A 16,427-nucleotide genomic window follows, 5' to 3' on the forward strand; every position below is an offset into this window, starting at 1 on the left:
GTAAATTTTCATCTCTTTGAAATAACTTGTTATATCTGTAAAATGTTTTTTGTAAGCCTCACAGTAGCCACAGCATAAAAATCTGTAATAGATTTACTAAAAATAAAAAAAGCAACAAATTAAAACATACTGTGAGAGATATTAAATTTAACTACAAAGGTAGACAGCAAGAAAGGAAGAGAGGAGTCTCAAAACAATGATAAAATAAGCAACAAAATGGCATGAGATGGTTCTTACTTATCAATAATAGCACTGAATGTAAATGGTCTCAATTCTCCAATTAAAAGGCACAGAGTGGCTGAATGGATAAAGAAACGAGACCCAATTATATGCTGCCTTCAAGAAACCAACTTCACCCGTAAAGACACACATAGACTGAAATATTACCAATATAGTAGCAAATCACATAGAAGATAACAATTCTTAAGCCTAGTATTAAAAAGTGAAAAAGCAGAGCTATTAATTTTTATATTCTTGTATTTGATTACAGACTATAGATGTAGACATGGAGTGGAAAATTATGTCAGTTCCAGTGGTTGAGTAAATCTTTAACAGAGATTAGGACCAATCTTTTATCATTCCATGCATTCTTTCTGAGAGCTAAGAGAAACCAGGTGACTAGGCAGACGCCTGTGCTGATGAATCCCTTGGGTACTTGAATGTATGTGGTAAGGTGACTTCACCTTGAGTGCTCAGCTACCGTGTCTATGCTTAATGGTAGCCTCAGACAGATCCAGATTGTGGTAATGAGTAACTACGGGTTTTCCTCAGTTTGAGACACAGGATGAGTTCACGTTTTATCCTTCAGCCTCTAAATGCACCAATTGGAGCTTCTGAATGGAGTGATTGAAGTCTGGCCTTTAAGATGTTATGAATGTTCAACAACAATTCCACATTTAGTGAATCAAAATCTCTGGGTCTGGCATTGTAGATCAGAATTGAGAACACTGTGACTCTGTATAATAATAATACCATTATACCAGCTGTGAGACCTTTTCGCCATTTAATTTCCTCATCTGTAAAATGAGAATAATAATAGTACCTACCTTATAGGGTTATTTTGAAGTTAAATGAGTTAATAAAATTTAAGCACTTTGAATAAAGACTGGCACCTGGTAAATGTTAGCTATCATTATTACTGAACACTGATAGTTTTCTGCCTCAAACAAACATTTCCTCTTGAACATGAATATCCTAAAAAAACAAAGAAAAGGCTAGAAATGTGAGGATTTATGCAAATTGTAATCATCTCTGTGAGAGTGGGCAACACTTCTCAGATATTGGTACTTGGACGTCACATTCTTTAGTATTTTGAGGTACCGAGTCAGCTGGAAAGCTGTATTTGAAGGATCTCAACAGGGGCTTATTTTTAGGGTTCTGCTAGCTGACCAGTCACAGCAAAGCTAACTAAAATCTTGTACCCACACCTACTCAGACAGTGATTTCTTTAAGTCTCATTAGTTAAGCTGGGTTTGGGAGATTTGTTTGAGATATCTAGGTGTCACAGGAAATAGCAGTAATTCAAGACTTGGCTCCAACTTTAGCCAGTATCCCAGTGAGAAAATAAAAGCACTGGTAACAAGCAACCCCTAGTTTTTCAGAGATGAAATTGTTTAATGGTTTTAATTTAAATCGATAGAATGCTCTTATTATAATTTTCTTTTTCTTTTCTCTCTTTTCTTTTCTTTTTCTTTTAGAGATGAGCTCTCACTCTGTTGCCCAGGCTGGAGTACAGTGGCATGATCATAGCTCATTGCATCCTTGAACTCCCAGGCTCAAGCGATCCTCCCACCTCGGCCTCCTGAGTAGCTGGGACTACAGTTGTGCACCACCATGCCCAGCTAAGTTTTTCTTATTTTTTGTGGAGATGGGGTCTCACTGTGTTTGCCCAGGGTTTCAAGGCCAGGCTGGTCTCAAACTCCTGGCCTCAAGCAATCCTCCCACCTCAGACTCCCAGAGTGCTGGGATTACAGGCGTGAGCCACCGAACCTGGCCCCCCTCCCTACATTTAAGACCCATCTACAAGTGTCATAGTAAAAGTGGCAACCAAAACATTTTTAAGAATCCTTAGGATTTCAGAGGTAATTTCTTTCAGCTGGGTAGCCGGGCAACATTTTGTGCCATTACAAAAACTACCTTTTTAATAAGCACCAGTACCCTACATTTTATTGAAATTGTATGTTGAGTCCACTCTACTGGCGAGTCTGTAGCTGAATGCCTGTCTCCACATGGTACTCACCACTAGTATTTGCGGTTGGCAGCCTGCACGGCACGTACACCTCACTCTCTTCATTTAATGAAATGTTTCTGTTTTAAAAAGCACGAGGCCCAAATCTGCTAAGTCAAATGTGATGTTACCTTTCAACTGCACAAGCTCTGCCACAAGGATTTGGGAAGTTTATTATCTGACTCAAATCCGTCGGGAACTTCTCTGCCGTTGACTGAGCACAAACCACAGAACTCAGGTTAGTTGATTGTTCAGTGACTTGATACGCTGAGGCAGTGCTACTCAAAGCAGCTGGCCTGTGAACCCTTTCTGACTGGTCCAGAATGAGATCAGCCACTTATTTCAAATTGTAAACCAGCGTAATGTTTCATTCATGGAGAAAGTCTTGCTCTGGAAAAAATGCTGATGGAGCTGAACAGCGTGCTTCATGATGTCGCTGATCTACATTCTGGTACAAGCTCCTTAACGCGTACACTGCTCTGTGAACCACATTTGATAACTGATGCAGGGGTATAAAGGCACAGCTTCTTTGCCCTAACTCAGGACAATTCTGGAAGGCCATCTGTGTTGAGGTCCACAAGAGAGCACCTCCAAGTTTGATGATTCACTAGGAGGACTCACAGAGGGCAACATATAGCTGTACTCATGTAACCTTTTGCTTACAGCAAAAGGATACAAACAGAAAGCAAAATCAGCAAAGGGAAAAGGCACATGGTACAAAGTCTGGAGGAAACCAGGTGTAAACTTCTAAGAGTACTTTCTCAGTGTGGTTACACAGGACATACTTAATTCCTGTAGCACTGAATTGTGAACAATATGTATGTAATGTTGTTTACCAGGGAAGCTCATTAAAGATTCAGTGCCGAAGGTTTTCTTCAGGGCTGGTCATACAGGCACCCTTTGCCTAACACGTTCCCACCTTCCAGACTCTCGGAAGGAAAGGCGTTCAGCATAAACCACATTATTTGTACAGTTTGGCATGGTGAGCTACTCTCACCAGTGAGGGAATGGTGGGAACCCTCCCTAAACCCAAGTTCCCGGATGCCGGCCAAGGACTAACTTGCAACCTTGCAGGCCTAAGGATAGCAATCTCATGCCTATGTTAGCTCATTTTTGCACACTACCCCAGTTTCAGAGTTTTCTGTGGGGTTGGTTAAGGTGCCACCTTCACAGACCTGCAAGATACAGGAGCGGTGGCCCCCACCATATCTCCATTTAACTCACCATTCTGGCCCTCACAACATTTAGACAGATCCTGCAAGGTGACAGTGGACTAATGCAAATTCAACCAAGTATTAATAATAGCCTGACTATAGCTGCTGTGCCAGAGGTGACATCTTTGTTAGTGCAGATTAACACGGCTTTGGGTACAGGCTATGCAACCAATGACCTGGTGGGTGCATACTTTCCCACCCCTATCAGAAAGAAGGATCAGAACAGCTCACAGTGAATAAAGTATACATCTACAGTCTTGGCCCAAGGCTGTGTTAATGCTCTTGCTTCCTAGACCAGACAGACATTCTATAGAAAATCACTTAGTTCACGATATTGATGGATTATGTTAATCCAATGGGATGAACAAGAAGTAACTAGTAAACTGGAGGCCTTGATATAGCATATGCGTGCCAGAGGGTAAGATAAAACCTATGAAATTCAGGAGCTTACAAGGATCAGTAAAATTTGAGGGGCGGAGTGTCCAGTGATCTGGGGCACACCAAGACATCCCCTCTAAAGTAAAAAACAAATTACAACTTGCACATCCCATTATAAAGAAGAAAGCACAATAACCGAAAGGCCTCTTTAGGTTCTGAAGGCAACGTGTTTCACACCTAGGAATACTGCTCTCCCTTATATACCAGGTGGCACAAAAGGATCCCAGTTTGGAGTGATGACCAAAGCAGCAAAGGGCTCTATGGCAGGTCCATATTGTGGTGAAATCTGGTCTGCCACTTGGGTGGCCCAACCTAACAGACACCACGTTGGAGTTATTGGTGGAGAGAGAAGATGCACAAGAAATTAAAGCAAAACCCCTGTGTATTTACCCTTCATTTTTCTCTGTCCATTTTATTGAATAACCAAATGTATAGAAGCCACAAAACACGTTACTGGAGAAAATATTTTATTTTTCAAATAAATAATGGATTTTTTACCCCTCAATTATTTCTGTAATAATTTTATCTTTTTATTAAAACTAAATAAATATTTAATACATTTCAACTTTTCACAAATTAAAGACTATGGTATAACTGTAATTATCTTTAGCAAACAAGGTTCATTTCCAGAAATTTAAACTTGATATGGAGAAAATGCTACACGACAAGTCCTTCGTACCTGACTTGGTGCTGAGGTTGAACTAGGTGTATTAGTGTGTTCCAGGATCCAGAACCCACTCCAAGTTTTAAAGCCAAGTGGAACCCTTAGGTCAGCCTTGGCTGCCAGAGGAATTTCTCGGTGGGAGAGATGACTTGGCTTTGCTTTATACAGGACAGTTCTTTCCTGGGGTAGGCTGGAATCTCTGGGAACAGAGGACTGAGGTATATACTGTGTTCAGGCCTTTGTTTGGGGCTGCAGGGGGGGAGGACCCTAATTTTTACGTCAGATTTCTATTGGTAACCATTTCTCCATAAGAACAAAGAGCAAATGGGCAGCTCCAGGTCCTTAATGATACCAATATTTTGCCCACAGTTACCTGTTTCTCAGAGATACTAGATCCAATGAGAAAGGCAACAAGGGCTGAGTTCACTACGAATACAAGTAGTAAAAGTGACTGTGGCAATTGTGATAGTGGCAGAATGTGGGATTTTACTTTTGGAAAGATCTTCCAGCCTTGATTTATTCTAAGCAGCCAACAGAGTGTTAGAATTTAAACATACCATGTTTGGATCTACCCTCTTTCTTTTCTCCACTGTCCATTGGCTTACTTTAATTTATACACTACTCACAAATAGGGTGAGGGAAAAAGGGAAGAAGTCTTCATCTTTATCAAAGTTTCTCTATAAAACCTAAGTTCATACCCAAACTTTCCATTAACGTATTCATTATGAATTCAAAATTAAATAACTAAAACAATAGGTAGCTAATGAAAGGGTGTTTTTGTTTTTTTAAGGTAGTAAAAAGATATGGCCTCAGTGATTTTCTCTTAGCATAATACTGGTGGGTAACATCCCATTTAGATGGAAGGTTTGGAATCCTACATAAAAATATAACATGCATTGAAACATTGAAAATTCTTACATACAAAAAAATTCAAGTCACCATATCCTTACTGATATTAATGTAACACAAATAAAGGTACAATGAACAAATCAGCACAAAATGCAATTCATTTCTTGTTAATACAATGAAACAACTGATACTCAAATTCTAACTATTATTGCATGGACTTCTGAATGAGGTTCATAATATGTACAGGTGCTTCTACGTAGAGTGTGGCTTTGGCTAACAGTTTTTATTTTAATCCACAGTATTTATGACTCATTTCAGTTGTCTTTCTCTAAATAAAAGCCCTTAGACAATAATCTACTCTCCTAAGAAAAATATTCTGATCCTTTCTCTAATTCCTATTTCAACTGAAAAAGCCACAATTATTAATTTTTAATGGTTTCTTCTATATTTTATATTTTTAAAAATGCCAGCAATATTACTTTCCAAAAAACACAAAGCCGCATTAAAAATATTCAGCTAGTACTAGCATTCAGATTTTGAAGATAGACCTTTATGATGAAATGATAGTCATGAAGCAAAATGTTCAGACCTGTCAGAGCAGCCAACCATTTAAAAATCAGATTTATGACCCTTTTTTTTGTTTTGAAATCTATTCTGGTTTATATCAAAGTGCTCCTAGCGAGGAGGAATGATGCACTGTAATGAAAAACTGAGACCTATGAGGAATCTTCTTAAGCTGGCTCTGAACAATTTGAAAAGCCAACAGATCTTCATCATGTGTTGTTCTCAGGGTCAATACTATGGGATGCTTTGAAAAGATCACTAGGTATTATTGATAACTAAAGTACCTTGGATTGGATCCAAGATGGATATGTGTTATAGATGAATTGTTTTACAGTAAAATAAATTTACAGTAAAATTCAACATACTTACCATAAAGCACATATATGTGTAGGTACTCCTTTGAAGCCAAAAATCTGATGCTCCTTCTACTACAGCTTAATGTGGCTATTTTTATATCATTTCCTTAGTCCTGTGGAATCTTCTCGACATCTTAACATCTTACAATAGTGACCTGGTAGTAGTATAGGTCTATAAAAACATAATTGTTACAAGCCACCCCAAAACATGATAACTGCCACAAATGTCTGCACATCTTCAGAAAAGTTTTTGGATGGCAACTACAATGCATAATGCTCCAGGGGATTCCAAGAAGCACTTAAAATGACAGATGTTATTTAGCAATGGAAAGGAGAATTATTTTCTAAAAAGCTGTACCAATGTCAATTTTAGGTAGAACATGACATGAAATTATTTTATAAAATATAGTTTTGTTCTATGCTCTCCTGACAACACTCCCAACAGAAAGCATCCAGTCTGTTTGCTGTTTCTTGGCTGATCAGACATTCATCCTTTAATTCCCTGATTGTCTTCCTCAATGATTTTTGGAAACGTTGTTCTCGCTCTAAAACATTCCGTAGACTTTCCCTGGCATCCTCTAGCTCGTTGATCACATGATCTAATTTATGCTTCAGTTTCTTTGGACTGTCCATTACACTGTAGCTATGTTCCTAAAAACATAAACACCAAGTTATTAAATCAGACAAAACAGGCAGTTAAATAAAAGTTTATAACTGGGCCTCAGCTGTTTCCTCATTTATAATGCTTAGAGAAGATCTTTAAGTGGGTGATGTTTAGAGACCAGGAGTTCAAGGAAATATGGGAAGCAAAGAAGTGAGCCCTATGATTGCCTCAGCTTACTGCCTTGAGAGAGCGTCTAGGCCTCAGGGCAAAGAGAGCAGACCCATGCAGAGCTACGCAGACTGAGTTGAGGAGATAGTGCAAAACATCCAGGGAGACCAAGGCGGCCACAGTTCACAGGACAAGGTACTAGAGAAGAGAGAAGAGCTGCACAGAGGGAAAACTCTTGAGATCTTCAGAGGATCCCCCTAGAGTATTCCACTGAGTAAGATCAGCACATGCATGTGAGGAAACTACTCAAGGCTAAGGAAAACAATCAGGAAAGATTAGGAGTGACCTGCAGTCGTACGGCATAGGCACTATTCCTAAAAGCGAGACTACACATCCTCAAGATTCACGGTGCACTCAGTATACAAAAGGGTCTTGCCTCAGTAGTGGATAATAAATAGCCCTAGACTGAGCACTATCCTAGTCCTGCCAAAGAAAGCAAAATCTGAAAAGCTCAAACTGTTTCTGAATAATTATACACCAGAATAATGCTCAAGAAAGCAGGATACAAAAATATCTAGCATCCAGCAAATTAAAATCCACAATGTGTGGCATGCAAAAATTACCAGGAAGGTAAATAAGCAGGAAAATATTAACCATAATGAGAGAGAAATCAATCAATGGAAACCAAACCAGAACTGACACAAATGTTAGACTTAGCAGACAAAGGAATTAAGAAAGTTATTAAAACAACATTCCATATATTCGAAAGGTTAAGTAGAGGCACGGAATATATAAAAAAAGACTCTAGAGAATCTTTATCTAGAGATAAAAACTAGGGCTGGGCTTGGGGCTCACCTGTGTAAATCATAGTGCTTTGGGAGGCCGAAGTGAGAGAAATGCACATTCTTTGCAAATGTACATAGAACATTTACCAAGATAGGCCATATTCTGAGCTATCAAATAAATCTCAATAAATTTAAAAGGATTCAAGCTATACAATGTATATTCTCTGACCACAACAGACTTAAATCAGAAATTAATAGTAGATATTTAGAAAATCTCTCAATATTTAGAAACTATGTAACACACTTCTGAATTTGTCAGAGAACAAATCAAAATGACATTGGACGATACTTTAAACGGAATGAGGATGAAAACATAACATATTTAATTTGTGGAATGCTGCTAAAGCAACACTTATGAAGGAATTAATACCACTAAATGCCTATACTAGAAAGAAGCCTCAAATGATGACCTCAGCTTCCACCTCAAGAAACTCAAAAAAGATGAGCAAATTTTACCGAAATAAGTAGAAGAAAGGAATTAATAAAGATGAGTGGAAATCAGTGAAGTACAAAACATACAAAAAGTACAAGAAAATCAATGAAAACTAGTTCTTTGACAAAATCAATAAAACTGATAAGTCTCTAGGTAGACTGATCAGTAATAAGAGAGAGCAGAAACAAATTACTAATATCAGAAATGAGAGCTATACCTTGATAAATCTCTAGGTAGACTGATCAGTAATAAGAGAGAGCAGAAACAAATTACCAATATCAGAAATGAGAGCTATACCAATACAGATTCTACAGATATTGAAAGAATAAGGAAATGTTATGAACAACTTCAATAAATTTTGACAACAGCAATGAAATGGACAAATTCCTTGGAAGACACAAACTACCAAAAAACCTTCCCACAAAGAAAACTACAAGTCCAGATAGCTTCACTGGGGAATTCTACCAAATAGTTACAGAAGAAATAATACCATTTCTATACAAACTCTTCCAGAAAATTAAAAAAGTTGGCAATATTTTTCCAACTCATTATTTGAGGTCAGCATTATCCTAATATTGAAACCAGACTGAAAAAGACCCCACAGGCCAAATATTCCTCTTGAACAGAAAAGGAAAGATTGAACAAAAATTTAACAAATCTAATCTAACGACATATAAAAGGGATAATATATAATAAAGAAGTAAGATTTATTCTAGGAATACAAGTTGGTTTAACATTCGAAAATCAATCAATATAACTCATAATGTCAATAAACTAAAAAAGTCACAATCTCTCAAGAGAAACATAAAAATATTCGACAGAACTAACATCCATTTCTGATAAAAATTCTTTTTTTAAACTAGGAACAGAAGGCCACTTTCTAAACCTGATAACGAGCATTTATGAAAAATCTATAGCTAACATATTTAATAGTTAAAGACTGAATGCCTTCCTCCTAAAATCAGGAACAAGGCATGGATGTCAGCTCTCAGTACTTCCATTCAGCATAGCCCTGGGGGTTCAAGGCAGTATAATAAAGCAACAAAAAGAAATGAAGGGTATTCACACTGGAAAGGAAGAATTAAAACCGTTTCTAAAGAACATGATTATCTGCATAGAAAATCTGATAGCTTCTACAAAAAAACTGCTATAATGAATATGAGTTTATCAAGTTTGCCATACAAGGTTAATATACAAAATCAATTATATCTTCATATATTAGCAGCAAACAAAATAATACCATTTACAATAGCATCCAAACATTTGAAATACTAAGGGATAAATCTGACAAAGTGAAAGACCTGTATACTGGAAACTATAAAACAATGCTGAGAAAAGTTAAAGTCAATAATAAATGGAGATATATTGAGCTCATGTGTTGAAAGACTTACTATTATTAAGATGTCAATTTTTCCCAAATGGATCTGTACATTCAACACAAAACCAGCCAAAATTCTGGCAGGTTTTTTTGGGTGGAAATTTATAAAGTGATTCTCAAATTCCCATAAAAATGCAAAGAACCTAGAACAGCTAAAACACCCTTCAAAAAGAACAAAGTTGGAGGACTAACACTGCCTGATTTTAAGAATTATTATAAAACTATAGTAATCAAGATTCTAGGCCTGGCTCTAACATGAACAGGCAATCAGATGAATATTCAACACATTGTATGTATGTATTATATGATTGTTTTTCAAGAAAAACTAATGAAATAGCTATTCTTTAATTAGATATTTCCATATGGAAAATATAGTAAAGGGAAGAATTAATTATTTTCTTGGTAGAAATAAGCTTGCAAATGCATTCGTTGAACTAAATATGTAACCAAAGAATTAACTACCTCTATATTGCTACTGTAACATATAAATTACAATGATATGGGAAGCAATATTATTTGTGGATATTAAATATTAAGAAAAAAACCCTCAAACACCTAAACCCCTAGTTTTTTGCTAAGATTCTAAAAAGTTTGACCCTAACAGAGAGGACAAATTCATCTTAAAACATGAGCTCAGTAAGTAATTTTACTTACAAAAATGAACTGGGATTGGAATTCTTCAATACATGAGGAAGCTCCAACGAGCTGGTGATTGTGGTTTGTGACTGGAATGGTTTTGAGGGTGAAGTTTTTTCTACAGTGAAGCTTTTCTCTTTTCCCCTGTTAAGAATAGTTAACAACAATCACTGAAATACTTCTTAAGTTTTTATACCTTCTTAACTTTGTGTAGTAAAATATCACATTTCTTTTCATGAAAATTATTTTAAAAGACAGTAAATTCCACTCAGATTATTTTAAAAGAACTTCCTGACAACAACTCTAAATTTCACTTGGAAACACAAATTTTCCTAAAAAAGAGTGATAAAGAGGGAGGATATGCCTTACCAACTATTAAAAAATACAATACACAGTAACAATAGTTAAAATAGCATGCTAATTTTTTAGGACTAGACAGAAAAACGTAGGAATAGATCAAGTAGATAAATGCCTTTAGGATAAAAGTGACATTCTAAATAAGTGGAGAAAGGCTATAAATCACATAGTAAAAATCAACTAATTAAAAAAGTGTTATGTCCTTTATGTATAGTAAACCACAACTAAATTCTATAGACTGAAAATTTACATGAAAAAGAAAACCACGAGGAACTAGAAAAAATATAGGGACTATCTATATAATCTTAAGGTGGGTAAGGGTAACGTCATATAACACAAGAGAAAATATAGACAACTATATAAAAATATTTTCTGAATTTCAAAAAATGAAACCAATGCCCTAATTAGAACTACAGAAACAAAAACTGCAATACAGATTGCAGTTTAATGATTCATATTCTCAATATAGACACTCATTAGTATTCAAAGATAAATTATAACAATTAAGATGCCATTTTTGTCTATCAATTTTAGCAAAGATTAAAAACACAACTTATACCAAGGATTAGGGTACACAGATACTCTCATGCATAGCTAGTAGGAGAGTAGATTCGTACAAACTTTTTGGTGAGTCTTTGGGAGATCTGCATCAAATGCAAAGTTTTAAAAATGTATATAATTTTTGATCCAACAATTTTATTTCCAGGAATTTAGTTCAAAGAAATAAGAATTTGAAAGATGTTCAAAGGAACAATTATGGTCATTTTAGTGCTGTTTAAATACTTTAAGATGCTAAATCTAGACACAATAGTGAGGACTGCTTATGTAAACTACTGTTCACACATACGACCAACTACTATACGGTCATGAAAATGTTTTATGAAACTGACACCACAAGTACTGGCAAGGATGTGGAACCAAACAAACTTTTATACGCTGATGGTGCGGTGGGACTATAACTTTGCAAAACCACTTTGGAAAACCATAGCATATATCTACTCAGGCTGAACATACACAGCCCTAGGAGTCAGTAATTCCTAACAGACGCATATATACATTCTACAGAAATGTGTACATAAGTGCACCAAAAGACACTGACAAAAATGTTTATAGCTGCACCATTTATAATAGCCCAAAAGTGAAAACAACCCGAATGTTTGTCAACAGAATGAAAAATTAGTTTATTTATAACAATGGAACAGTATATAGCAAAGAAAAAAAATGGACTACTAGCCCATGTTACAATGTGGATGAACCACCCAACAAATGTTGAGCTAAAGAAGCCAGAGTACATACTCTAGATAAGAATCCATTTATATAATTAATAGTGATAGAAGTTAGTATGGTAGTTACCTTTGGTGGGGGTGTAATAGCTGGGAAAAAGAATAAGGGAGGCTTCTGGGGAACGGCAATGTGTTATATCTTGGTTTGGGGGAGTCACACGAGTGTATTCACTTTGTGAAAATTTATTGATTTGTACAGTTATGACGGGTGCACTTTTCCATATATGTGTTATACTTCAATATAAAGTTTAGCTAAAAAAATTGATAGCATACTTAGGTTTCTCTTAAAACATGTGATCCATAGATCTACAGCCCAATCATGTGAGGTGCTTGCTAAAAAGTACAGATGCCTGGACTACCACCGAAACTTACTGAATCAAATTCTCTGGGAGTGAGGTATAAGATTCTATAGTTTAAACAAACTCCTTGGATAATTTTTAAGTAGATTAAAGTTTGAAAGCAATTGTTGGTTGGGAAAATATTTAATGCCATGGAGAGTAGTAGTTAACAGTAGACTCTGGAGCCAAAATGCCTGGGTTTAAACCTAGCCTCTGCAATTTAATATACTAGCTCTGTGACTCTGGGGAAAGCATTCCGGCTCTCTGGGCCTCAGGTTCCTAGAGAGTACTATTGGTCCTAGAGAGTAAGAACAGTACTTACCTAATATGGTTGTTTCAAGGACTAAATGAGTTAATACGCATGTAAAGTGCTTAGACTAGTGCCTGGCACACAGTAAGCACTATATAAATATATGAAAACAAAAAAGCAAATGAAGGAAAAGATATACAATGTAATTCTATTTTCTTACCTATAAAAGTATATACAAATTTATACAAAACGCAAAAATGGCTGGAAAGATAAACATCAAAGTATTCACATGAGTATCTCTGGATTATGTATTATTAATTTTTATTTTTACTTCTATCATCTAATTTCATATAACAATAAATTTGTTATAAGGAAAAAAGTGTTTGAAAGTAACTTAGTTTGATTTATTATGTTCATACTTCTTAAGGTCTTTTTAACATTACAGTTAGATGATACCTTGCTGGTAGAGCAAAAAAAAACTTTTAGAGGAAATTGCTCATGATATTATACATTTCTTAATATGGAAGAAAGTGAGGCAGTCTCCATGTGCACTTTTGGCTACTTCTTGTTTCCAGATGTCAGGAAGGAGATACCTTTCAACTGAGGCTCTCCCTAAATTTTTCACATTAGAATCAATCAATCAGTCTATAATTTCTGGAAGCAAATTCACTTTCAAGCCAAAGCCAAGAAAGGCAATGAGGGTGAAGCAGCCAACTGATGGCACTATCACTAAGAAAAAACATAGAATTCAGGAAGAATTTATTCAATCCTTCTATTTCCTTTTTCTGACCTCTTCTCTCCTTTCCTTTTCCTGTTCTTATCTCCTTCTTTTGGTTTTCTTCTTTTGGATTCTCCCTAGACTTTAAGCTTTGCACGTATGTGGCTCTCAGAAATATACTTTAATCCTGTTAGTGGTTCTGCTCTTGACTTCTGCTCCAGTGTTGAGGACTGTCAACTTGGAACTTGAGTACAACCTTATGTTAATCTCTGTTTTTTTAGACAAAAATCTTGAGTCATGCCAATTCCTAAAGTCAGTCTACTTCACCAAACCTTACTAATGTACAAATATTTCTGAGTGGCTACTGGTAAAATACTCCCACTACACATTATAAAAGCTGAAGCTGCAGTCTACAAATTTAAAAATGGACTTCAAATAAACAGGCAAACAATAAAAATGTTAGGAAGAGTGGTAAATGTTCTTCAATAGTATCATAAAAAGTGAGTAATGATGGTAGGCAATATCTCATAAACAAACCTGTAAGTGATATGGGGAATCAAAGATAGAAGGTATGACTCCAGGTTTCAGTTTAATATTTGGAGCACTTCTATCAAAATCTGTCTTCTTAAAATGCCTCGAACACAATACATCTCCTTTTTTAGGCTCCCAAATACCTGCCGCATTCACATCAAGTCTTTTCATTGCTAACACCCATTCTCTTTTGATATTTTCATCTGTGGGGAATCTGGGAAAAAGAAAACATAAAACAAAACTTAAAAATTAAACACTATTGATATATACTTGAATTAAAGCTGTCTTATACAACTATGGCTAAATTGATTCCTTTAGTTTGTTATTACTCCTGGGAACTGCAATATTCAGGAAACCACAATTCATGCTTTTGTAACTTTCAGTTTTAATATCAGATTTTTCTGCCAATCATGCTGCAGACATAAGGCCCTCATTTCAATTTTTCTCATATTATAAGGAAGAAAGTTCCAATGGGTATTTAGCACCTTACAGTAAGATTCACAATTGAAAGTTTTCTTCATCTATACATGATAAAGAGTACCACTTGAGCCTGTTCCTATTTGAAGTGATATCCAGAATTTACCCCAATCAATAGGGCCCCTTGTACTTCATTCTTCTGTCAGCGTCAAAAAATTGCTTAGTACAGCGTTTAATACATAGCAGGTCTATAAATGCCTAGTGATTGAGTGCAGAAAACAGCTACAGAGTTTGGAGTTCTGGAGATCAGAACTATTTTGAGAGATTTGAAGGCCAAAAACCACATCTTTCCCAATTTTCAAAGTGGTTCAAATTCTTTCTGGAATAAGGTAGGGTATATTTACTCAGTTCTGACTTCCTTATATCTAACAAACTAGCTAGCAGATCTTTTTGTAACACATAGCACAGTGCCTGGCACAAAGGCAGTAAAATAAACCTTTAGCAAATGGGCAATAATGAAATCTTTTTACTCCTTCTCTCTTATGGCTGTCAGGAGAATGGCTAAAAGAGTAAATTAGGGTCATCCTGATTTACCTGCAACATAGCTAAAGAACCTTTGATCTGAACTTGTAGTTTATATTTTTTCTCTACAACCTATGCTTGACCTATTTCTAAATAGAAAAGACAATATATTTGAACAAAGAGCCTTCATTCAGATTGTAAACTACATTTAAACAACATTGAGTTTATTTGAAGGCATGTTAAATACAATGCAGTAATATTAGCAAAAGTGAGACTGATGGTATTTTTTTGTACCCAGTCCTTAGCAAGTCTCTTAAAACTTTTCAACTAAATTATAAACATGTAAAGGCATCACTGTCACTTCAAATTTAATAAAAAGGTTATTTAAAAAGGACTTGGGAACTAAAGTTCAGAACTGATTTAAGCAGAACTGTCTTTTGCTTTTTATAACACCTAAAAAGTACTTGGCTTAACTACAGCACAATCTTACACGTGAAATGTCAGTCCTTTTAACTTGGAATTTGGCAGACAGCGAGAAGCACATCCAATGGCCGAGCAGCATTTCACCATGATTTTAGCAACTCATAACAGAACTGAAAGAAAATTAAAATGGTAAGAGTTAGTAATTTCAAAGCTGAAGGAGAACGTACTTACCTTTTCCAGTATGTTTTAGGAAACAAGAAATCAGGTTAGAAAGCCAAAGGCAAATATTTTCTTCCAACACCTGCAGCTTTGCTCATAAAATTTTCCAAGGCTTTGGCTCTTTAATAAAGTGAGGCATATTTAGCTATGCAACCTAAGGCGTCTAATTTCAGTTTTGTAGGACTGTACATTTCCCTTCCACCTTTTCACAGGCACCACGGTCTCTCTGCCGCAGAGAGACCTTTTCACACCAACTGATTCTGGCACACTAAGTCTTACTCATCCTTCAGCTCTCAGCGGAAATGAAACTTCCCTAGGGAAACCTACCCTAACACCCAGGTTAACTCAGATCCTCTCTAATATTAGCTCTCATAGGACACACACTTCTCCAAGTTGTAACCTTACATTTATTGCAGTGATTGCGCTGATTAACGTCTTTCTCCTCCACCAGTCTGAGTTCCATGAGGGCACGGGGAGGCGTGTTTTTTTTTCCTCACGGCTTAGCTGGTAACTGGCACGTAGTCAATGTTAACACATACTTTGAATGAACGAAGAACAAGTACAAGGGCAAAGGACGTAAGCAACAAGCAGTTCAGAGAGCTAGCGCGCGCGCTGGGACCGACCCGGAGTCCCGAGGCCGGGCCCAGCTCCGCCCCAGTCTCTAGGCTCCCGCCGCCCGAGGGGGAGAGGGAGGGGCCGCCCTGTCACAGGTGCCGATGCGCCCGGTGAGCGTGTCTTCCTCCGGGGCCAACCAGCATCTCCGCGCCGCTGCAGTTTTCCTCGCTCCAAACCACGCCCCGGGATGTGGGCGGGTAGCGATGAGGGGAAAAGAAGAGGCAACCTAAGAGTTATTACCGTTAGCAACGAAGACGGCGACTAATGTCGACCACGAAAATTGAGCCTTCCTTCGCTTCCGCCCCGTAGCCCTGGAACCGGAAATCCGGCCGCCCCGGGTCACGTGCTCAACCGCCATATTGGCTCCGGTGGCATCCG

The 16,427-nt window shown here is 36.9% G+C and overlaps 1 protein-coding gene across 2 annotated transcripts; it reads right to left on the reverse strand.

Moving 5' to 3' along the window:
* Nucleotides 1–5,839: 5,839 nt before the first annotated feature.
* THAP6 (THAP domain containing 6) lies at nt 5,840–16,351 on the reverse strand. Of its 2 annotated transcripts, none has more exons than XM_069457547.1 (5): nt 16,290–16,351; nt 15,283–15,385; nt 13,860–14,067; nt 10,395–10,520; nt 5,840–6,963 (listed from the first exon to the last, which is right to left on the reverse strand). In XM_069457547.1, exons 2-5 carry the CDS (start codon nt 15,360–15,362, stop codon nt 6,709–6,711), a joined length of 669 nt encoding a protein of 222 aa, XP_069313648.1. In that variant the 5' UTR covers nt 15,363–15,385; nt 16,290–16,351; the 3' UTR covers nt 5,840–6,708. The 2 variants fall into 2 exon arrangements, with proteins under 2 accessions (XP_069313648.1, XP_069313647.1); XM_069457546.1 differs by having other exon boundaries at nt 15,840–16,341.
* Nucleotides 16,352–16,427: the final 76 nt, after the last annotated feature.

Source organism: Eulemur rufifrons, chromosome 24, assembly GCF_041146395.1.
Source record: "Eulemur rufifrons isolate Redbay chromosome 24, OSU_ERuf_1, whole genome shotgun sequence".
Classification (NCBI taxonomy): Eukaryota; Metazoa; Chordata; class Mammalia; order Primates; family Lemuridae; genus Eulemur; species Eulemur rufifrons.